Source organism: Coturnix japonica, chromosome 3 (genome assembly GCF_001577835.2).
Source record: "Coturnix japonica isolate 7356 chromosome 3, Coturnix japonica 2.1, whole genome shotgun sequence".
Taxonomy (NCBI): Eukaryota; Metazoa; Chordata; class Aves; order Galliformes; family Phasianidae; genus Coturnix; species Coturnix japonica.
In genome coordinates, this window is record NC_029518.1 from 49,751,742 (window position 1) to 49,776,482 (window position 24,741).

Here is a 24,741-nt window from a genome sequence, read left to right on the forward strand (position 1 = left end):
ATGAAGTTCCGTTTGCTAGCTATTTAATGATGGTTAAGGAAAAAAAAAGGTCAACAGTTCCATTGAAACTTCACGTGAATAGTAAGCTTAGATATCAAGGATGACAGAAGGTGATATGGGAGGGGAAACCGCCATAGTGGAGTAGTATGGGGAAAGTGAACAAAAGGTTACTGTGGTGATAAGGCTTGTCCTGTAGGTTGGAAAATATTTCATTTGCAGGAACAGTGTTAGCTATAAATATGCAGTAGTTGTTGTGAACAAAAATTCACCCTGAAGGCCGCGGGGAGACTGGTAGTTTTCAGAAAACTTAGCAGGTCAAAATGAGGCCTGAGGATCTCCATAGTCTTGAGTTGCTGAGGGGCTTATGAATATTAATAGATGTCTTTCATTGGGGTAGGACTTGCGGCAAATTAATGAACATCACTGCTGGAAGAAGGCCAGTGGATCATCTGTTCCTTCTGCATGGGACCTTGTCTATAAAGGTAAGTCTGGGGCTTGGGGCTTCTAAGTCTCAAAAAAAAAAACCAAAACAAAACAAAAACAGAAAAAAAACCAAAAACATAATAGGTGCCTTATTCAGCATCTGTTAAGTTTTTACAGCTGCGTTGTGTAGCCTAAGGCCCCAATGTACCTTTACAGATGAGGTCCATGCAAGAACATAGGTAATCTGACTGTGGCCTTGTCCTGACAGCGATGTCTTAAAGTTCCTTTCTTGAGAAGTCTTTAGGAAGAGGGGGAGGGAAAAAAAAGTCTGCTACCACCTAGGGTGTATGGAAGGCATTTAACATTAACTGGTAAGTATAATTTCCATCTTATTTCGTTGAAATGGAGAGGATAAAGTAACTTAATCAATGAATAGAATTTCAAATGATGGAAATCATCCATTTTAAAATGACGTTTATATGTCTCTGTGGCCTATTATTCTTTCTACTACAGGGGTAAAGATCAGCAGCCTACTTGGTAAAAAGGGGAGCTTGGAGAAGCTGCAGAGCTATTGGGAAGTGGGATCTTTCTTGGCAGCCAGTATGTTGGCTAACGACCACATAAGAGTGATCCAGGCTTCAGAAAAGCTATTTAAACTAAAGGCACCAGCATGGTAAGGTGATAAAAAAGATGATGCATGCTAATGTCTTACAAAACAGTGTCTTTTGATAACAGATCTTGCTAGTCTGTGTATTGCTTTATTGTTCATTTTATTTGATGGAGGTCTCTTCCCCTTTTACTGTTATTCATGGATATATATGTTATGACTTTTTTGGTGGCCGAGAAGGGCAGGTTTACCATTGACCCCATCCTCTTCTGAGAGTAAGGGGTGGAGGAGAAGTTGCTTGTAGGCACTGTACTTCTTTAGTTGTTTAAAGTTGTAGGAGCATGTAGGATTAGTTGTAACTGCTCGAGTGTTCCTAGGAGTGCTATCAGCTTGGCTAGAGGAGCACAGATATACTTTGGAATACTGTGATGGTTATTGCATGTGCCAACTGTTTTATGAACTTGACTATAAATGAGCAATCGGTACAAGTTGCATCTGATTGTCGTTGAGAAGAATGCAGATTAAAGTCCAATTAACAAAAGAGTTATTAATCTAGAGTTAGATTCAACATGTTTTTCAGATTCAGGCAGCAAGTAGAGGACCAGCTGTTCACTCATCAAGGTCTAGGTCCTGTTGGCAAAGGGGAACTGAGACTTCTTTCTGACTTAAGTTGTCACTCTGCCAATCAAGGCTGCCTGTTGGTTTGGTTGGTTGGTTTTTATGAAGGAAGGAAAGTCAATCTCCAAAAGTTGGTTGGAAGTGAAATGTGCTAAAATATGGAAATGCTGAACTTACATATTGAGATAGCATAGGAAACTATTGAAATGGACGACACTGTTTTTCTTACTAGTTTTCTTATAAATGCTGTTTACAATGTATTTATATGCAACACATTCTTTTTTTCACTGCATACATGAGGCACTGGATAGCACTCCATGGGAGTCTCCTGGCAGTTTTCATGAGGTTTATGAATGCCTGTTTGTCTGGATTTTATGTACTCGGTGCTTTGGGGTTTAAATCTGTGGATTAAACTCTGAAATTACAGCATGTTTGTACTTCAGGAATGATTTCTCTTGTGAGCAATACCTTATCAGCCTGTTGCCTGCTGTTCAGCAGCAGAGCCTCCTGGCACAAGGTAGATACAGTATTTTATCCAGGATACAAGAGGGAAAGTTGGGCAACATATAACTATGGAACTACTCCCAAAATGCCCTCTGAGTTAGTATTATTTCTTTTTGCATATAGCCAGTCTATAAACAAAGATATTTCAGGAAGCTTTCGTGGTTTAGAAGAGCAGGCAGTGTATGTGATCAGGCATATATGCAGGAAGGATCGTCCCAGATCTCAGGCTGATAACATAGCTGCAATGTTTCCAGCACAAAATGAGGAACTGCTGTTGTTGAAAGCAATCCCAGAGAACCAGAATCTTAGTAACTGATTTAGTGTTGCAGTGGTGGGTGCTTCAGTTGGAATTAAAGGTACAGACATTATTATTTACATGCTGTATTATTGATCACAGGTACCTGAAGTCTATTGTAGACACTATTTTGATATATCAGCATTTTAAGAAACTGAATCCTGAACAACATACAGCCAAACAGGAACTCGTGGACTTCTGGATGGACTTTCTTGTTGAAGCCACAAAGACAGATGTGTCTGTTGTTAGATTTCCTGTAAGTGCTTTCTTGTTTGTTTGTTTCTAATTGCGACACGTAGGAAATGAAGAAAAAACACTGCTTGTTTGTAGGCTCCAAGACAAAACAACTTGCTTGTCCAGAAGAAATCCATTTGGCCTGCATACTAAACTGGTTTTAATTGATTTCACATGGCTACAACAGAATTGCACAATCTGTTCCAATAAAATACTTTTTTAAAAAAAAAAAAAAAGAAAAAACAGTCAGGATATAATTTTATTATTTAGTATTTGCTACCAATGAATATACTTATAAAGCAGAATTTTGCAGTGTATTCCAGGTAATACTATATTAATTATGTTCTGAAGAANGGCTTTTAACATAGCCTGCTGCCAATTGAGTATTTGCTTTCTTAGAGTTTAGAAATCAGACTAAACAGCCTGAAACCTATATATTTTTTTCCAGCTGTTAATATATTTCAACAACACTGCATTGTAACTTATGTATATTTTAATGATTTCTTTCATGAATCCTTTGCTGAAAGACTCTTACAACATATCCTGGTGTAGTAAAATGTGCTGTTCTTTGTTGGCTCCGCATATTAGTGATGTCTGTAGTAGAAATAACGTCTTGGATATTCCTTTCAGCTAACCATTGGCAAATACATCTTTTTGTTTTAAGTAGTAGTCACAATTTAACCCCCAGTACTTGAAGGGCATACTTGTTTTGTGCAGTGCTTCTGACTTCAGGCTGTAAATGGGATAATAACTATGAGGGAGATGGTAATGTTGAACAGCAGCAGACTGAGACAGGAAATTGTATTGTTGTTGCAGACAGACATATATGATTTTCTTAATAAAAAGATTGTATTTGTGCCTATTTGAAAGCAAGATCGCATAGTGCAACAAGTCAGCAACATGAATCATAGTAACGTCTTTACACTTACAAATAACATCTATAACAAGCTTTTTGAAGTTCTCAGAGCTTCAACTTGAGGACTTCAGTGGTAATTGGTAGTTGCTGAGCTATTGCTTGGTTTCCTAGCTTCTGGCCTCAGTGTAATCATCCTCTCTGCAGCAATTAGAGGAAGAAATTATGCTGCTTGTTGGGTAACTTTGGGATAACTGAGGATAAGACTCCAGTTCATCAAATGATCTAAAGCAGATTTTAACAACTGTGAGTGTTAAGTCCCTGCAGAGGGACACATTTGGTCACCCAGTTAAATGCCTTGATACATTCCAGACTTCGGCCTTACACTTCTGTCATGTGTCCATGCACTCATTGACTTGGTAGGAGTTTCCGTGACTAAGATTTGATAAGTGAGTCTCTCGTAGACTTTATACTCTTGATATTTGATTTTTATGGGCTTTTTACTTTTTTTTTCTTATTTCTTTTTTTTCTTTTTTTTTTTTCCCCTCCACTTAGATATAGACCAAGCATTACTTTCTTAAGCAATTCTTTAAACTCCAAAAATTAGTTTGGTGAAAGGCAGATTTTTACCCCCATTCTTCAGAATGAGAGCTTCTTTGCAGGCACTATAGACTGGACATTTTATACATCAGATTTTTAACCACTGAAAATCTGAAATAAAGATATAAGGAGTTTTAATGAGAAATCATACTTCCTCAAATAGCTCAAATGATTGAAGTAGCAAGTTGGCTTCATCTACTCAGTAGCTGTATTTAGACCAAATCTTATTGCATTGCATCCCATTTCTTTTACGTGATGATTCTAGGGTGTTTTTTTTTTTTTTTTTTTAATAGATATTTGTACCAGGAAACTGTGTAGTCTTGAATTGTCTGCTTTAATCTAGCCACTGTGGTTCACAGTGGTCTAAATCAAAAGCAGGTCAGTCTAATTCTAGGTTGATATGTTTTTCCGTTTTAGTCAAATGCACTTCTGTAAAAGGTAATTAAGTTACACCCTGAATCCTGTCGACATGGGAGATGGACATTCTCCAATGGCATTGTGAAAGGAGGATTTGCAATAGAAGGATTTCAAAATGTAATAGGTGTCAGAGAAATCATTTGGAATTGAAGATGTATACCATTGAGTGACGTGTAATTAAAAAAGAATTGATTTTTTTTTTTTAATGTCTTTAGTTATTGTGAGCCACAGTAAACTAGCCTGGTACCTAAAACTCTTATTGTTCATCCCGTTTACTTACTTTGTTTTTCCTGCTATGATATGACTACAGGTAAAGTTTTAACAGATTTTGGTACAGATTTCATATGTTTTACTTATTTTGTACTAACTCTTAAGATTTTTTTTTTTCTACAAGGTTTTAATATTGGAACCAACCAAAATCTATCAGCCCTCGTATCTCTCCATCAACAGCGAAGCTGAGGAGAAGACTGTATCTATCTGGCACGTGCTGCCTGATGACAAGGTACTGCAATGTTGTCTATAGTTGTAACTTCTTTCACAGTTTAAAAGTATGCATGGCTTATAAGGTGTAGGAGTTGTATCTAATGTTGAATCCTGTAAAGGAGAAAATATGTTTTTAGCATATGTGAAGATGCTTTGCCTGCACATTGTCCACATGTATTTTGTTTAACCAGACAATTCTTAATTTTTTCTTTAGAATTTGTCCTGTTACTTAATAGAACTTCACCATGTTTAAAAACAACATGCATCTTCTTCCAGGTTGTTTTTAATATGATTAAATCTGTTGCTGGAGAGTTTGTAAATAACATGCAATACTGTGTCATTGTATGAATAATGTCACATAATGTGTATGTACACAAAGCTTTCTTCTTCCCGTACTCACAGTATTGTTTGTCAGCTGTGGTCAATACTCCTTTAATATGAAAGTATTAGAGACTGGTGAAATAAATCAAGAAGAAAAGAATATTTTTGGCATAAGGACAGGTAGATGCTCAGAAGGTACTGAAACTGGAAAAGCTGAGAAGTACTTAAGTTGAGGTGTGAGAAAGCCTTACATATTTGGAAAGAAGTCTAGAAATTCCAGAGAATCAGGAGGAGAGGAAAGCATTGAATGGTTGTTACCATACATGGGAGTTGGACACAGTGATTTCTAGAGGTCCTTTCCAACCCCTACAATTCTGTGATTCTCTGCATTCTGGGAAGCTTAGGAAGAAAAATGTTGGTAAGTGTGAAGGTAGGGAGAGCGTTTTTAAGACCTTAGAGAAGAAAGAGAGCATGGAAACCTGGGAAGGTTATACGCAGAATTAATAGAGACCGTATCAGTTGGAAGCAACACTGAAGGTAGAATGTTTTCTAAGAACTAGCACTGCTCATTCTACTGTGGCAGCATTTAGTTTGTTTGCAAGATAGGACAGCAAAGGATCTATTTGTTAGGTGAACCACCCTTCTGCTTTTATACTTGTGCTTTTAAAATAGAAGCATTTTTTTCTATGTGGAATACGTGAGGCAGCACTGATTAGAATTTTTGTTAAAAGTTCATGAAGGAGCATAACTGAGCAGTGGTTGAAATAGTGTATTTTGGGAACAAACTGAAATGTTTGCCTAGAAAAATGAGTTTCTGTTCATTTGTGGTTCATTCTGACCTACATTTTTGCAGGTAGGCTCAGACTGTAAAAATAAAATTAGAAGATAAATTTATGCAGTTCCCAGAGAAAAACAGAATTAACCACATAATGAATAATGATCTGTCTCAGTATGACAGAGTAAACCTTGCTATTGTAAAACATGTGTTCTGAAAGTACTTTTGTATTTAGAATTCAGTTGGTTTAGTAACTAGTTGTACGCACGTTTGTGTTTGTAGATATAGTGGGGATTTTTTGTGTGTAATTCATATCCAAACAGTATATTATATTCTGATTAGTGTCATGTTTAACAGTATCAGGGGGAACGCAGGATTTTCTAGTCCTATGTATGGGATATTGAGTCATGCTCCTCTTTTTTGAAGAATCCCTTTGTATACTATTTTTGACTAGTATGCAGCTTTGTATGAATACCAGTGCAGGTTTCACAAATGACTCTTCATGTTGGAAAGGGTTTTGAGTGTCACCGTACATCTACTGTAGCCTGGAGTGGAATACCATTGGTGAAGCAGTAGTATGCTACTTTAGGTCTTCCAGCTTTTACTCTGAATTTGTAGCCAGTTCATACTCATATCTTCTTTTGCTAACACTGCTTATGCTAAATGATTCCTTGCCATTTACCTGATACCATTTACCATATTTGATGAGAATCTTTGTATCACTTAGTGTTTTCTTTAGGCAAAACAAGTAGGATTGCTGTACTGGCTGCATGTGGCATCTCACTGCTTGTATTCCAGTATGAGTTAAACTTACTTGATCATATGTACTCATATTCCTCAAAAGCTGTTTGATAGTGCATTAATGTTTCTTGTAGCTACAGGGGTGCTTTGCTTAATGCTTCCAGCAGTAGCTTTTCCCATAGCTGTGTCACTTGACTGCCTAATCATCCCCATGACTGGGAGAAGGATCTGGTTGTATCAGCCTGTATCTGCTCAGCAGAAAGGTGTTTTGGTTTTCTGAAGTGCAACTGGTGCTTTATAGTTTTGTTTCTGTTATTGTAAATTTGTTGGGTTTTGTTGTTGGTTTTTTTTCCAACAGTCTCTTCTAGCATGTAATACTTTCCCTCCCCTGTGCCTCTCTTGATTTTGGCAACACATCTATGTATTTTCTGCACATGAATGTTTTCCTACATTTGCTGCCCTAGTGATGACTGGTGGCATTACATAGGACAATTTTTGATGCACTCACTTGTTCTTCTGCTCTGGCCTTACTGTAGTGAGCTTATATAGTACTTTGGGAGCTGATGGGTACACAGTGCCCTATGAGCCTTAACGTCCATTAAGAATGCAGAGGGCAATTTGTTGGTTAGAAGTTCAACTGTACAGTCATGATCTGTTGTTGGAATTTTGTCAAAAATCATCAGAATCCATCAGAAACTTCAAATGGAGAAAAGGTACAGGAAAAATTTGAAGATACAGAATGTAACCAGTGTAGTATCTGTCTTTGCTGAGTTACTTTGTGGAGTAAATAAATGTATAATTTTTCAGCCCACTGCAGTGAGGAAGGCTCTTCCTTTGGGCCTTACTAGGCTGATGACAGGCCTTGTAGGGGCTGATTAACAAAGGCCAGCTGTCCCAGCTACAAGGATAGAAGAGAGAGCTGAGTTTGGGAATGGCTTCAGCTGTATAAATTTAATCTACATAGCATAGGCCTATTTGAGTTAGAGCAGCTTATGCTTCAGATTTCATTTCATTTAAAAAACATAGATTTACTTAATTTTCAAAATGCAACCATTGCTTTAAGAATCATGAGTTATCAAACACACGAATTTCCCTTCATGTGCATAGAAGCTGAAATTCTGCTTCAAGTACAAAATGTAACTTGTTTGAGCCTGCAGCTGGCAATTTTGTAATGAATAGGAGAATACTGGGATAAATAACGGGGCCTTTCTCCTTTTTGTTAGTATATTTTGTTATTTCTGCCTTTTTTAATACCAAGTTTTACATAGACAAATGCATATAGAAATCAGATGGCATTATGCTTTGTGGAATACACGTTACCTTTGCCCTGCAGTTCTCTAATTTTAGCAGTCCCATCCACATAGGGTTAGAGGAATGCAGCAGTGCTGTTAGCAAGTTTGAAATAGAACAGCCTGTCTCTGTTCTGTGTTGGCTTCTGAAACCATTTTGAGTTTTGTTTTGGGTAGTTGGTGGTTTTTTTGCCTAACCCAAGAACAGATGCTGAATTTGGATAGCGTGCCTGATATGTTTACTCCAGTGTATTCAAAACTTGGCAAGATTGTTGAAGAACATAACTTTTATATTATTTCATTGCCTGAAAACATCGTTTGATAAATGAAAGATATGTGAATCTCTGAGAAATCAGTTGCATGTAGGTTGTATGTAGAGCCCACAATACGTTGTTTCTTGCTATGCTTCTTGCACATTTCTGCTTGCAGGATGTTTGTTTTAGATCATTCAGATATTATGTTATTCCCAGTGCTGGGAATTAGACAAATATCAATAGTAAAACTCTGGAAAAAGAGTTTCCAGATGTGGAAAATTGAGAAGTGGCAGTGCTCATAGGCAGTGTAAAGCATGAAAGAAGAATACAAATATACCGTCCTTGTTAGCAGATGGATTTAGTAAGGGATCTTCATACAGGAGATCCAGGCAACTTGAATAGTACTTCCACAGGCACTTCGTACTAGCACTGGTTTGTTTAAAATTGAAGAATTACTGTAGTAACTGCTTTGTGCTTCCCAGTCAGAGCAATGTGAAGTTTGCACTTCAAGAAAGATGCTTGCATGTATTTCTCAATATGTTGTGTTAGGCATTTTATACCAGCCTCACAGCCTCTTTAATGAAATTTGAGTGGGAAGGAAAGAATTACAGAGATAAAGAAGACTGATCTGGTAAGCTTTGCAGAACTGCTGTAGCTGAGAAAATTATTTTCTCTCTCAGTTCTGCCCTTTGTGACAGATCCATGAGTAAAAGATCTGAAAATAGGTGAGGCCTGACCCTGGGAGTTTTTATAGGGTGTCTTCCAGCCTCGTTTTCTACTTTGGCAGCCCTTAGGGATTTTAGTACATTCTTTATTCTCTCTTCTGGATTCCTAGGGAAGTGGTCTCCATTTTGTTTCTTTGGACAGTGGGCCTTTAGATTTGCTCTTTCCTTGAGCAATTGCACCTCCATTTCAATGATATTCAACCCCCATTTTACTCTCCAGCAGTCAGACTTCCTGCTTTGTAGTGCTCTCACCCACTTATTCCTCTAAACAGGACACTGAATGTGTAGAATGAGCTCTTGTCATTCTCAGAGGTGAATTTTTTCCCCCCCTTCTTTCTAGAAAGTTACACATGATGCTGAGTTCAGCACCCAGGACAGACTACATAGGCACACCTTGCTGATCTGCTAGTTTACTTAGTTTCTAAAATAATATATTGTGTTTGCAGAATAAACAGTGAAGAAACAAACCAGCCAAGCCTCCTATATAGAACTTTCCTTGTTTTTTAGGTGGGAAGAAAAAAAAATAAAAATAAAAGAAATGCCCTGAAGAATGACTGCTGAAAGGCAATAGGTTGTTATAATCCAAATCTTGCTCTTTTGGTCTCTTGAGTTACAGGCGAGAAGATGTGCGTACTGGCTCTTTGTTTTCATAAAGGAAGAGTGTTTCATTTAACTTTGTTTTTTCTTCTGTTACAGAAAGGTATCCATGAGTGGAACTTTAGTGCTGCGTCCATCAGGGGAGTAAGGTAAGTTGTTTGCCTTTCATGCTTGGAAATGAAAAGAGTATTTGAGTATCATGTTGAGCTAATGCTGTGGAACTTGGTTGAGTAACAGACAGAATATTGGAGCTGAACATTGCAAATACTTCTGGAGGTGCCCTGCTTTATGTGACACCCCTGGAGTCTTAATCTGGATTCAGAAATGACCACTTGCAGAGTTCATTATGTAAAAACTAGAGAATGTGACCCCGTAAATTTACTAACTGATGCTTTCTTAAAGTTTGTTACCGCATTATGCTAACTGAGGTTGAATTGCAGTAACTGCTAACGTTTCTTGTAGTCTTTCTTGAGCTGTATAACATCCACGAGATGCAGTTGTGTGCTGAGATTCTGATGTACTGGGAAACTGAACGCAAAGCAAGCAGTCCTTGCAACAGGTGCTTGATGACTACGATATATAAGCCAGGAAATAATACGGAAGCAAGCAGGAAGGATATGAGGAATCAGCAAGGTTGTGGGTGGGGGACAGGTTAACGTGTCTTGAAGTATCCTGATCACTCATGTCTTGTTGGGTTTTAGTGTGGATGTGTGTGGTTTTCTCTTTTGTTTGTTCACTTATAGGTATGGCAGCAGAACTGCTTCAGAGAAGGCCAATAGGGTGGGGAGACCATCACTGCAGTGATGACAGACTGCGGCAGAGTGGTGGATAGGTCATGGAGTGAGCCCAGACTGAGTGTAGTATTCGCTTCTGTCTGACAGGGTTCAGCCTTGCGATTTGTACCTGCTGATACTAAGAAAGTAGTGTTCTGCTACTGTGATCTATTTAGATCAGATCTCCACCTTAGCCTCATTTATTTTTTCTAGGATCTGTCTATACTTGGGCTTCCTGCGGCTTTCCATTTTGGAGTTTGCATTTAGCGTAATTTTAAAAAGGCCAGAAATCTTACATTCTTCAAATAGTCACTGCTCTGTTCTAAGAATAACTGTTCCATACACACAAAGCTGTTGCTATGTCTGCAGTACGTTTTTGCACAGATGGATGATTCTTTTTCCTTCCAACAACTAACTTGAAAAAACAAACTATCAATAGACACAGAAATTTAATCCTGTGGGATTCAGTTTATTTTAAGCCAAAATTGCAATGATATGCGTAGTTCAGTGTGGTTTGGGTTTTGGTTACAGCATGTTTTCGTGTGCTTCTAAAAAAAGAATGTATTTATTTATTGCCCAATTTTGATATATTTTTTTTTCTTTATTAAACTCTGCTGTGGTTCATGTTGTTTTGGTGTATTCTCCCTCATTTGTTATTGAAACTGTCAGTAGTCATTTAATTTGTCTTCTAAGATTCCAATCTGTTCATCTGCCCTTGGAAAACTGTAGAATGAGTCAGTCGAGCCAAGAGTGGATTCTTAGAAGACTCAGTGGCTGCCTCCATTAGGATCTGAAGGGGGAAATCTTTCATCTTATGCAGTTGTAAAACTGAATACATCTATTTTTCAAACATGCAGTTTTCCGATTATTGTCTTTTTCAGTATTTTTATACAATTTTCTTCTTGGCTTATCAAGTTGGATATTTTTGTGGGTGGAACATCCTTCAGAACCAGACCTGCTTCTAATTTATTTTCATATCCAGAATATTTCTTACTCCTTTGAAGTCCTAGATGTAAAGTTGTCTAGGAAGGGGAAATTCCCAGCCCCATGAGGATTCTTTGCCATTCTAGACTAAGTATCAGCTTTATAGGTGCAGTGTTAACATAAGAGAGAGTCATTGTACTTGCTCCTGAAAGCTTTCTCAACAAAGACCCTTCTAAATATTTACTGTCTCTTCAGCCCTGCTGCCAAGAGACATCTGGGAATGAAATGACTAATTTTTTAGGTAAATACTTTAAGGAAATAATTGAGAGGTCACTTGTTCTGTGTGCTCTTCATCAACCAGTGCAATCAGTATCTCATTTCATGAGTAATAGAGTTTAGCACTCAGGAGTTTCAGAGGAACTTGAACATAGTGCTGAATCACACTCTACCTGCAGGAAATCATTATTGGGTTTATCATATATATATATATATATATATATATATAAATTTAACTGTCACTGATTAGCAGTTCGTGTTCAAATGTAAATAACTCTGCTTTCATTTTTTGCCTTCTTCTTGGCCTCTCAAATGCAAATGTTTATTATTGAATTGGGCCAAGAAGTACTGTTAATCCTTAAAGGCTTCATCAGAGCTTTTTGACCCCAGCTGCTTCCCAAAGGTGCTTTGCATGGCTTTCTGTGGTTATCAATAGAACTCTCTAGTATTTGTCGCATAAACAAGATGCCATCTGTTTTTCATGTTTAAAAATCTTAAGTCACAGAATGAAGCTGATAGATGGACTACAATTTGGAATCTCCTTGATGTTCAGGATAAGCCCTTGGCTGTGATATAGCTGCTATTTGTGTCATTTCCATGGGAGAGTGCCTCAGGGATCATAATGATAGATATTACATTAGAAAGACAGCGACTTTTTTTTTTTTTTTTTTTCCCCATAATTTAAGAATTAACAAGGATGTTAATTTTCCATCCTGACTTCACTGAGCTTGGAATCTTGTCAGGCTACTTAGTTGTTAGAGTGGAAGGTGTCTCCTTCCTCATTTCTGGAAAACAGAATTCCACAAAGCTGAATTTCTGTGGTTTCTGCCAATGCTTGTCTGTTTTATCTGTTACTTCATCTAGAATTGTTAGTAAGCAGTAGTTACAGGATTTGCAGTATTTGTCATCAGCTAATGGGAGTTCTGTATGCATGTGATTTGGGCACAAGGCCATGTTGCATTGTGTTTCCCTGCTTGTCTTTTGGAACTTGCAATTTCAGCTCCAGTTTTTTCATAGTAGCCGGTGAGTGGCAGATGTGCTCGAAAACTCTGAAAATTAGGTGTTTCCTAAGAAAATGTATCTGTTTTCATTTTATAGCTTGTTTTCTTTTTTCTTGTTTTCATTATGTTAACAATATTCTTGAAAAACTTGATGAATTAAGGCAGGGACAGTGACTGTTTTCCCAGATGTGTGAATCACTTAGCACAGAGGATTTTCTTGACCAAAATAGATGAGTCACAACACCTAAAGTGACTATACCAAAGTAGTGATCAATTTGTCTTGTCAGAAGTAGCTTCATGAAATGCATGTCTCTGTCTGAAGAGTGGTTTCTTTATCAAAAGCTCTTGCAAGGGATATAAGGTAGAGGAATCATAAAAGAGAAGCAAAACTCAAGCGGCCACAATTGTACTAAATCTTGAAAATTAAGAATATTTCCTGACATCTAAGAAAAAATTCTCTAGCACAGTATAGAATACCATTCTGCTTTATTTTGCATAAATAAGTAAATTAAAACCACAATAGAATATGATTTTATTATAAGGAAAAACTGTGGCTTTTCATGTTTTATCTGGTGCTTTCTGACGTTGCTTCTGTGGGTCTGTGTGGTTTGACATAGATGGCAGAACCCCAAATGCATTTCCAATAACGTGTTCTGCTTGGCTGTTCTTTCAGCATTTCGAAGTTTGAAGAACGATGCTGTTTTCTGTACGTGCTGCACAATTCTGATGACTTTCAAATCTACTTCTGCACGGAAGTCCACTGTAGAAGGTGTGTCCCAGTTATTTCAAAAACCACTCTGTGCTGAGGTACGCGGTGTCTGTATGTACAGCAGGGACTGTTTCAGAACTGTGGTTAGAGGTGGTGACAAGTGAGGAAACAGAAACAGATAGAACCATCTTTTATGTGAAAGCATAGTACTCTTCCAGAAATGCATGAGCTTTGGAGGGTCAAAGTACAAACTCAGACAAATATTAGAAATGTATAACTACAAACCTTTTTTAACTGATCTTGAGGTATTATATCTCCATATTTGTCATATTAAGGCTTATTACAAATATGTGTTGCCCCCAGTTGAACAAAGTGGCCTAAATATATGAATGGAATTTCTGCAGCGGCACTATTTGGGGTAATAATGATCCCGGAGATCTAGTGAAGGTTTTTGCTTTACTGTAGTTAGAATTTTATTTCTCAGTACAAACAAACAATCTTGATGTCCTCAATGTTACTATTATGATTACCTGAGTATGATTACAGTAGCCCTCTAACAGAGTTGGCAAGAGCTTGCTGCACGAAGATTAGTCCCTGTCTTGTCTTCTCATCAATTCTGATCTGTGTAGGTTCTTCTACGATTTTTCTTCCCATTCATATTCTGACATTACTCAGAAGTAAGAAGTGTGCTTTCAAAGAAGGACAAGCCATAAGTAATATAACCTTTCCTCTTTTTTTTTTTTTTTTTTTTTTAATTTTTTTCAGACAAGCAATTTTACACTCAATTTATACTTACTATACTTAAACCTTTTGGTTCATTTAACACTTTAGTGAGATGCATTCTCAATACCCCCATGTAGTCTTGAGTATGTGGTTGCATTGTTTGAATTCTGTTTTACTTGCTTTCAAAAGGTTTTTTGACATGGTGAACAGCATCACTGAAGAAATAGGAAAGTCTACAGAGGAAGGAGAATGTGATGGAGACTCCCTGGAGGTACTGAGCTTACTTTCAAAGCATCATTTCAACTATTTTGAGTTTCTGGTAGTTTGACTGAAGGGAGTAAATGACTCATCCCTTCTCTGGAAAAAGTAAGACAAAAATACAGTTAATAAAATTTTGTCGTCTAATGTTTATAAGCTAATGATTTGTCGTAATGCTCATTTGTAGGTATTATAGCCAACTTGTATTCCAGTTATCATACTCGCTTGAGGAAGTACTCAACCCAAGTTCTCAATAATTGCACTTTATTACAGAGCGATTCTTGCTGTAGTTACATTAGGGTGTAGTCACAGTCAGGCAATATTAGCATCTGTTTAAATTTGAAAGGTTGTTGTCTATTTCATGCATCACTGCAATTGTGTACACTTACGTTATTGGCAGGACATCTGCACAACAAACAAGGATGTAATTGTGGTAGGGGAAGGCTTGTGCGTGCTAGTTAGGATACGTGTGGGCAAACATGGCAGTGAACTGCGAAAACAAATCAGGTGATCATGTTGGTGCTGCTGGGAGTCGGTCATTCTTCCCTTAGCTCTCTAATGCACACTGAATCTTAGAATCATAGAATCACAGAATTGTAGAATGATCTGGGTTGAAAAGGATCAAAAGATTATCTAGTTTCAAACTCCTGACATGGGCAGGGTTGTCAACCACTAGACCGGGCTGCCTATAGCCACATCCAGGGATGCCCTGCTCCTACTGTCACCCATGCTGGCTATGTTACAGCTTGGACGTGTATGCCATTATTCACTGTATTCTTACCTTGATTTTCTCTATGATCATGCACATAGTTGAGAAGTGAATAAAAGGCCATTAGGTGTAATGCAGTACTTGGTGTTTAGATGGCCTTTTAGGTGGCAGGAAACAGGGCAGAGTATTTAGGACTGTGTACCAAAGTACTAGCAACAACCAAAACTAAGTGGAAAAAGTCAGTATTTTTATAATGAATCCAGCTCTCTGTCCCAGTTTTTATGTTGGTGTTTTCATAATACATCTGAAATTGGAGATGGGACAAACAGAAACTTCTTGAGAGAGTTGTGGAATAGTAAAATACCCCAGAATGAGAAACTGTGTGTACCTAATAGGTTTATTTTAGCAAGAAAAAAAAGCAGAGGGTCACATGTTTACAGGGTGTGAGTATCCTTACAAGGAAAACTACTGAATAGGTAGTTCTTAATAGGTCTTTTAGTAAAGAATAATTTAATGAAATAATTAAATAAATTTGAATTAGAGACATGACTTCACCCAGAGAGTAATTAACTGTTCAAGTATTACTAAAAGAAGTAGTGAATTCTCTGTATCTCAGCATAAGCTCCTGGGCTGAGCATGAGAGCAAGGAAGTGAAATGATGTCTGTGTTACACAAGAGGACAGATGAGATAATCTAATAACTATTTCTGGATTGTCCTTAAACTCTTTGAAATTTTAATTCAGCTGAAACCATGTAACTATGCACTGCAATCCTGACTAACCTTCATTGGCACACTTTGCTGTCTGACCTGGCACTGGCCAGGTCGGTTTTGTTGGTTTTTGGAAGATGTGGTCAGGTCAGGAGTGAGTCTGGGATAAACTGTGTCCTGCCTTGCTTTGTGTGTCTGTGGAAGCTGAAGTTCTCAGCTGGGTGCAGAGTGCCCTCTGTCGTCTTCTGTTGCCTTTTCATGGCCTTCCAGCAGAACTGCAGGTGCTATTAAAGGATGTGAGTGTAACTACACAGGACAGATAACAACCAGCTCAGCTTTTCACACTTACCTGGAACGGCTGCCTCAGAAGCTGAGGCTTTCCATAAATTCAGTGGAGAGATATAAGCATGTTGGTATGATATCCAAGTTGCCATCTGGAGGTGTTTTTCCACTCCTCCACGGTTCACAGAGGTTCACAGAAAGGAACTAGTATGCTAGTTGCCTTTGTTGTGCATAGAGTGAAATTAATTCAATCTTATCCATCTGTTTCATTTAATTGAGGTGTTTGTTTTATTTTCAGTATGACTATGAATATGATGAAAATGGCGAGCGAGTCGTTCTGGGGAAAGGAACTTATGGCATTGTGTATGCAGGACGAGATTTGAGCAATCAAGTCAGAATTGCTATTAAAGAAATCCCAGAGAGAGATAGCAGGTATAGTAACTGAGTCTCATTCCTAATGTTGTGCATTATGTGATCTCATTAAGCAATTGAGTGAACCAGTTTGCTGATCAAAAAGTATCTCACCTACAGTGCTGTCAATAAGTTATGGTATGAAATGATATTCCCTACCTCTCTAAGTGGGTGTATCCAAATTGTGGAATGGTTTATGATTTACAACAACTGAGAGTCTGTTTTCTGGTTTTGGCACATGTGGTTTATAACATTTTTTTTCTTTAGAAATGTTGTAAAATGGAATCATGCTGAAATGCCTTGTGAAAGCCCCATCTTCTTTACATGTATAAGCATGATCTTATAAAAGAACTTTTAAACTTCATAATTGGCAGAATTTTTTAGAACTTTGATCACAGTTGTTGATAAAGACATCTTCTTTTGCTGTTCGTGCGTGTTTTGTTAGAAAGCCCTTTTAACACTACAATCAAACACATGGAATGATCTTTTTGCCCACACTTGTTAACATAGTGACTTTGTATGTATAAGAAGTTACCGCATAAAGACCAGATAACCACCAGTGTCAGATGTGCTTGACAGATAATGTATTCATAGTATGTCGGAGAAAATGTGTTTCCCAGGGCCTGAAATAGAACTGATCAGCTACATTAAACTCAAGACTTTTTTCCTGTAGCTCAAAATTGTATAAACTGTTTCGTTTCTTTCCAGATACTCCCAACCTCTGCATGAAGAAATAGCTTTGCATAAGCACCTCAAACACAAGAACATTGTCCAGTATTTGGGGTCTCTTAGTGAGAATGGTTTCATTAAGATATTCATGGAGCAGGTGCCTGGTGGTAAGTTGTGGAGACTGTCTTGGTACCTGGTTTGTTTCTTAAGAATTTAAAAATAAAAGAAATGTCATGCTGCAGTAATATACACCACATTTGCATAAAATGTCCTTTAGTATCTCATTCTTGAATTAATGAGGAAAAAAAGCTGTAGGGGTTTTCAAAGCATTTGAATCCTCTTGATCAGGGTTTAAGTAGCACTTGCTTCAGATACAGCTCAGATAGTTGCTGTGGCAGATGATCAGCAGCCATCCTAATTGGAATACTGTAGTTAGTCTTAGATAGCTGAGCCCCCTTTGAGTATGGAACACAAGAGGGTTATGGCTGGTGATTGTTTCTCCTGTTTGATAAGGAAGAACTTACAGCAGCCAGACATAATAAAAACTTCTTTTACTAGATTAGGCTTTCTGAGAAGCTGTGGGCTCTGTGTATGTAAAAATGCGTGCATGTGATCACCAGCCCTTTTTCACTGTTTCATGACATACATCTTGAGCAACTTCTCCCCAGGCATAAGAGAGAGATGATCATTTTCATTACATGGTTTGCAGTCTGCCTGCTTGAGAGAGTATGTGTTTCTGTGCTGCAGCCAAGGCCTGTGGAGATACTTAGTCTCTTTTTAATTAGTGAGGCAGGTGATGATGTAAGAAAGTATTTCCAGGAGAGGCCTTTGGTTATAGAAGAGGTGCCTACACTTGTTTTGGGATCGCTTGTTGTTACTTTGTTTTTCCTTTGGGGGAAAAAGGTAGGGTTTAATTTGGTTTTACTCTCATTTTTTCCCTCTCCAAAATTATAGGCAGTCTTTCTGCTCTTCTACGATCAAAATGGGGACCATTAAAAAATAATGAGCAGACAATTGGCTTTTACACTAAGCAGATTCTCGAAGGATTAAAATACCTCCATGATAATCAAATAGTGCATCGAGACATAAAGGTGAGAATTTGCTGAGACTAAGCCTGGTGGTGTAACTATATAACCTATTTATTTGCTCTGTAATTTAAAAGCTTTTTCCTGAAAGCTATTCATTGTCACAGACCTTCTCTGCTGTTCCATGGGTTGGGTAAGTGAGCTGTTGTAATTCAAATCTGCATGAACAAAGTGTTTTGTTTTGTTTGGGAAGACTGACAGAGCCAGTGAGAAAGTGGGTATTTTGCTTCTGTTTTCAATGATATGATTGAGCTTTCACACAAACAGATCAGAAATGACAAAGACTGTGAGTGGGGATATCAGCAGCTTATTTTCCAAGGAGATTCAAGATTTGTAAAGGTGTTTTTTTTTGTTTTGTTTTTCAAGGTGTTTGTCATAGTACTGTTTAAACATATTCCTGCAGATGGAGAGGTTCTCTTTGCAATGAAGTTTCTGATAATGGCATTACATAAGGCAGGACTGCAATTGATTAAACATTCATCATATGCTAGAGAGCCTGAGGGAAGTAATTGTTGCTTACCAAAGAGTGCATTCTAGAAATAGGTGGTGCAAGAAGTCTTGAGACTAATGCAAAAAAATAATTGCTCTGAATGTTTTGTTCCTCAGGGTGATAACGTGCTTATCAACACTTACAGCGGAGTGTTAAAAATTTCAGACTTTGGAACTTCAAAGAGACTTGCGGGAATCAACCCTTGTACTGAAACTTTCACTGGTATGTTCCCAGCAGAGATTCTCTCCTCCTCACTCCAACTCCAACTGCGAGCATAGGGTCAGATTCCATAGCCACTTAACTCTCATTGACTTAAGATCAATAGGAAAGGTCACTGCAAGAATATGCTCGTGATTAAGTATACCTAAATGAGCTGTGCACTGTTCAGAGAAAATACTGTTTTAAAAGTTCAGTTTGAGACATTCAGTTCCTCTATAGCAGAAAAGCACTGTCTTTCCTATGTCATATTTGAGTGTTTCTTCTGTGTGTATGGCTTATTGTGCTGACCCAGGGCTAACATTTTTTTCCTTCTATTGCTGGGTTGGATATCCTGACATCTAGTACAAGGCCTGTCATTATCTTCATCCTCTTTCTGCTTGATAATTCAATTTGGATTTACTATAGTGTCACAGGATTTAAATGGTTGCTCCAGATGAAAAATGACCATTATTTTAATTGTTTTCCTTGTTAAATTTCCGTTCTAAGTGGACCAAAATGCAAAATGCTGTCAGGATGATTCCCTTCAGAAAAAGTGTTCATCATGCATGCTCAATTCCGTACTCAGGAATAGTAGAGTACTATAGTATAGTACTATAGAGTATAGTACTATATACTAGTACTATATATACTATAGTATAGTACTATTGAATATATAGTATATATAGTAGAGTAGACAACTCAGAGTAGTCTTCCTTATTTTACTCTTAATCTACATATATAACAGAGTAAAAGAATACACATACATACATTTTATTTTTTATCTGTATTTATAATCCACAGATCATTGAAACCTCCAGTAGTCTTTGTGGGCATTGAAAAGAGATATTGTCAGATCAGAACGTGACAGCAGATGCTTTTAGCCCAAGTAATACTTTGAGTAGTATTTTAAGTTTCATGTTGAATGCATCTGGAAATTTTTAATTCTTATTTTGAATAATAGAGTACTTTCCTTAACTCGCCCAATATCATTCACTGCCCTCTTATTTTGATTGTCTTATATAGATATTTGTATTTTTCATGCATCTAAATAACAAAGACGGATGTATTTTAAACAGGTACCCTTCAGTATATGGCACCAGAAATAATTGACAAAGGGCCACGTGGTTATGGGAAGGCTGCAGACATCTGGTCTTTGGGATGCACTATCATTGAGATGGCTACAGGGAAACCCCCATTTTATGAACTGGGAGAACCACAAGCAGCTATGTTTAAGGTCAGACATCTTCCTTGTACATCTCACAGTGGTTTTTATAAACACAGGAAATCTTGTGACTGTTTTGGAAAGGCTGGAATTGGAAGGAAAAGATTATAAAGGAAATACTTGGGTAATGAGGATGCTAAGAAGAATGAGCTGATTCATCTGAGAGCGAGTGCTGGGTAGTTTTGAAGACAGTAATGAAGCAGTAACAGCTATTCACAGGAAAAAAAAAAAAAAGAAAAAGAAAAAGGCTGGGAAAAGCAGTGGAAACTGCATTTTTTAATGTAACTGAATATTCATAGTTTGTAATAACTTTGTTCCTTGAATTAATCAAGTACTCACACAAAGATAATATCAAAACTCAATATACCACTTTTACTATCTAAAAACATTTTGTTAGTAAAATTGTAGGATGGTTTAGGTTGGAAGGGACCTTTAACATCATGTAGGTCCGACTCCACTGCTGTAGGCAGGGACACCTCCCTCTAGATCAGGTTGCTCAAAGCCCCATCCAGCCTGGTCATGAATGCTTCCAGGGAGGGGGCATCCACAGCCTCAATGGGCAACCTGTTCCAGCTTCTCACCCCCCTCATGATCTTATTCACTATTAGAGAAAATAATAGTGTAAGCAATTGTTGTTGGTTTTTGTTTTTTTTTTTCCTCTCCCTTTATTTATGCCAGGTGGGAATGTTTAAAATCCACCCAGAGATTCCTGAGTCCATGTCTGCAGAAGCCAAGTCATTCATATTGCGTTGCTTTGAACCAGATCCTGATAAACGAGCTTTTGCTCATGAACTGCTTGTAGATGAATTCTTGAAGGTTTCAAGCAAAAAAAGGAAACCCCCATCAAAACTATCAGGTAAGGAATTTCTATCTCATAAATGATGTTTCAGTCTTGAAGATGAAGACAGAAGATCTCCATCCCAGGTGAATGTTCAATTGTAACCTTTTGTTCCAGCTTCAGGAAGACTGCTGTAGCAGAATTCTGCTGGTGTGTTGTCAGAGGTGATTTATCTAAATATTTCTAATAAGGTTTAAGAAGAAAATTAGAATAGTTTCATTTGAAAGGGACCTACAAAGGTTGAGTCCAGCAGTGACTGACCTGCAAGCATGTCATTAAGAGTCATCTTGATAATACTCCTTAAACACTGATAGGCATGGGTTGTCAACTCCTCCTTCCTCTCAAGGAAGCCTGTTCCAATGTCAAACTACCTCACTGGTAAAGAAGCTTTTGCTAATGTTTAGTCTGAGCCTCCCATGATGCAACTTTGAGCCATTGCTACATATCTTTTCAATTGACACCAGGGAGGAAAGATGAGCAGTTCCCTCTTCACTACCCCAAAAGTCTTCATCTATTTGTTTATTTTATGTATTTATTTATTAAAAATCTGTGTATGTTTTCATTCAAAGAATGTTCCCATAGAGTACATTTTATATAATGTTATAGCATGATATTGAACCTTAGGAGCGTTCTACATGAGCAAAATTATCTTTGTCCATAGCTCTCTGCATTCTTTTTTTTCTACGCTCATTCCCCGCAGTATTCTAAATTATGGAATGTAACTAAGGAGCTTCGAGAACTTGAAGTCTGTATTTCATGTTTGCATATATGAAAAATATCCTTTATATAATTTGAGCATGGTAAAAAAAAGAAGAAAAATACCATGTAAAGGAAGTGGTATTGGATGAGGACTTTTCACATGCTTGGTTTGTTGTTTCTTCTTTTGGATTCAAATTCATTTTAAGTGGCAATAAATCATACTTTTAAAGTAAGAGTTGCAAATAAGAGCATCCAGTTAGTCCATAAAAATCAGAAGTGAGTGCTTTTTTTTCCTGTGTTATTTTAGCATGCTTAACTCTTTTTTTTTTTGCCTTTCTCCCACAGTTCTTTCAGCTAACACAAATGGTGAGTTTTAACATACTTTCTTAATCAAAGAATTAATGTGTAGATACTGTGGTTATCACTTATTCTGGCATAATTTGTCCCATGAAATCCTTGCTAGGAGAGGTGGGCACAGTTATAGAAATAAGTGACCTTTCTCTGTTAGGAAACTCTAATTCTCTGTGCAAATTAAAAACATCATCTGTGATGTTGCCTTGGCTGAACTGATGTTGCAGGTGGGTGACGTGGGAATGAAGAACAGGATTGTTATAGGACCCCTTAGTGGAGGTCTGAACAGGAAACAAAAGGGCTGTTTTGTTTTAGTAGAGGCAAGGTTTGTGCAGAAGGATATGTAGAATTTGATTTACTGGAATGTGGGTATATGGCTTAACCTATAGAAACACTTTGTTATCGATCAGAGCATATACTAATGATATGTGATGAAGGTTCACACCAGTGTCAGTGTGCTGGAAATGAGCTTGCAAAGAGCCCAGTGTTTCCTTATCTCAGTAACATTTTCAATAAAAAATGTAGCTGAAGGTAATTGTATTCCAGAGGAACAAGCTTTAGAAGTCTTCTGCTGGGTTGTTGTTGTTGTTTTCTAATATTTTGTATTTGTGTGGGGGAAGGCAGTCAGAATTTCTGTTTTTCTGAAAGAATTACCTACTTCAGAACTGTGTTGGTGCTATTAAATTTCAACTTCTAAATATCCTTTAATAGAGTATCTTCGGAGTATATCCTTACCTGTTCCTGTTCTGGTGGAAGATACAAGTAGCAGCAGTGAATATGGTTCTGTCTCACCTGATACAGAGCTAAAAATTGATCCATTCTCTTTCAAAACAAGAGCAAAGTCCTGTGGAGAAAAAGATGGGAAGGGAATCCGGTCCCTTTTTCTGAGGTAAAGCACTGCTATCCAGCAGTAATATCACATAGTAAATTAGGTACTGTTGCACTGTGATTGTGTTTTGTAAGGTTTCCTTTCACTGAGTGCTTTTTTTTTCAGCATCCCAGATGAAAATTTTGAGGATCACAGTGCACCTCCTTCACCTGAAGAGAAAGATTCTGGTTTTTTCATGCTAAAGAAGGATAGTGAGAGGAGAGCCACCCTTCACAGGATATTGACTGAGGACCAAGAGAAGGTGGTGAGAAACTTGATGGAAGCTTTGGCTCAGGTAAAGTAATTTCAAAAGGCAGCAAAAAGAAAAAAAGGAGTTTGAATACTACAATTACGTGAGAATTGGTTAAACTAGAAAGCATATACAGCATAAGCTTTTACAATTTATTGCTTTATTGAGGCCAATAAAAACTGGCTTTGATGTTATGTTTATTCTACATAAGCTATGTCTTTTCTGCTGTTCATAAATAGGATTTGAACACCTAGATAGTGGTTTCAGTAGAGTTCTGTCTTCTAGATGTCAAGTTTGATGGAGAAAGAGTTAGATCTTTTGGTCTGTACTGGTCTTAGGTTACTGTGTAGAGAAGAGTAGAGTTGTTGGTATACCATTGTCTTCTAGCTGAGAGCCATAAAAGGAGAAAGGCAGTAGTCAGAAAATAAACCACATCTTCCTCACAGTGGGTGGGGCCACGTATGGAGGGGAGGGAGGATGGAGTAGAGTAGTGGGAGATACAACAAAATAATTGCAGTGACCTTTTGATGCTGCTTTGTGGCAGTGATTCATTATGACGTATCAGTTTGGGATGACACCAAATAAATTACAGGTCATCACCACGTTGTTAGATGTTGCAGCACAGAAATTGGATGACAAGGTTTTATTTTGTTCTTTTTGTAATGTGTGCATTCGTAGTTAATTGACTCACTTCATTTTCAAGGCTGCGTACTGCTAGTCTGAAACATATTTGTGTAAAATGGGGCAAGTCATCTTTTGAAGATAGTGCTGCTGGAGAAACCAGTGCAAACTAACGTGATTCTTGTGCATGTAGCACAGCTAATATATTCTGGTACTATACAGGAACAAAACCTTCTAACTCATGGAGAGAAGTGAAGGTGGGGGAAAATCACAGTGGTTGTCCTGGTAACTACACACTATACAAAGTGTTAAAATAAAAGGCAGCAAGAGAGATGCTAGCAATCCATGATATACAGGATAGCTGCTGTAATACAACACAGTTGTTAGCAGATGTATGAAAGTAATAATCAAAGAGATTGTGAGAAGCTTAAACAACCACAAAATCCAAAGAAGGTGCTTATTTCATGTGTCTTCTCCTGTAGTTCCCACCAAACGTTGATGGGGGAGTAACAGTGTTCCTCAGGTGGAGCTGGAACAGCCCAAGATAGGAGCCAGGAGATGCGGAGTTGTAGTGTTTGAGTTCAAAGCTCTGCTGGTTGGGACCATCAGCACTTCAAAAGGATGCAGAACTTCGACTCCCAAACACAGTTTTCTGTCTCAGTTTTGTGCCTTGTCAAAGATCAGGAAACTTGCTCAATCCACCAGAAAGCAGCAGTAACTGCAGTTAAAGTGTAGCTGATCTGGATTCCTGTTATATTTTGCTTATAAGCAAGAAATTAACAATAGTTGGAAGCCAGACCTGCTTGTTAGGCCTCATCAAGATTTAGGCTTTGATAGTATTTCTCCCTTCATGAGATGTTTTTGTAAGAATAACTTCAACAAAACAGTCACTGTGGGTGACTAGGGCAGGAGAATGACCCTCCCCAAAGTAAACCTCTT

At 37.7% G+C, this 24,741-nt stretch overlaps 1 protein-coding gene across 1 annotated transcript in view; it reads left to right on the forward strand.

The window, feature by feature from the left end:
* The window catches only part of MAP3K5 (mitogen-activated protein kinase kinase kinase 5), an 86,497-nt gene that overhangs the window by 49,346 nt on the left and 12,410 nt on the right, over positions 1–24,741 (forward strand). Inside the window, exons 9-23 of the mRNA XM_015858370.2 lie at positions 937–1,096; positions 2,550–2,703; positions 4,946–5,053; positions 9,836–9,885; positions 13,384–13,479; positions 14,332–14,413; positions 16,399–16,532; positions 17,220–17,347; positions 18,135–18,271; positions 18,872–18,977; positions 20,030–20,187; positions 20,854–21,031; positions 22,058–22,078; positions 22,775–22,952; positions 23,058–23,226. Of these exons, the coding sequence (XP_015713856.1) occupies positions 937–1,096; positions 2,550–2,703; positions 4,946–5,053; positions 9,836–9,885; positions 13,384–13,479; positions 14,332–14,413; positions 16,399–16,532; positions 17,220–17,347; positions 18,135–18,271; positions 18,872–18,977; positions 20,030–20,187; positions 20,854–21,031; positions 22,058–22,078; positions 22,775–22,952; positions 23,058–23,226 (1,859 nt within the window). The remainder of the gene's footprint in view (positions 1–936; positions 1,097–2,549; positions 2,704–4,945; positions 5,054–9,835; positions 9,886–13,383; positions 13,480–14,331; positions 14,414–16,398; positions 16,533–17,219; positions 17,348–18,134; positions 18,272–18,871; positions 18,978–20,029; positions 20,188–20,853; positions 21,032–22,057; positions 22,079–22,774; positions 22,953–23,057; positions 23,227–24,741) is intronic.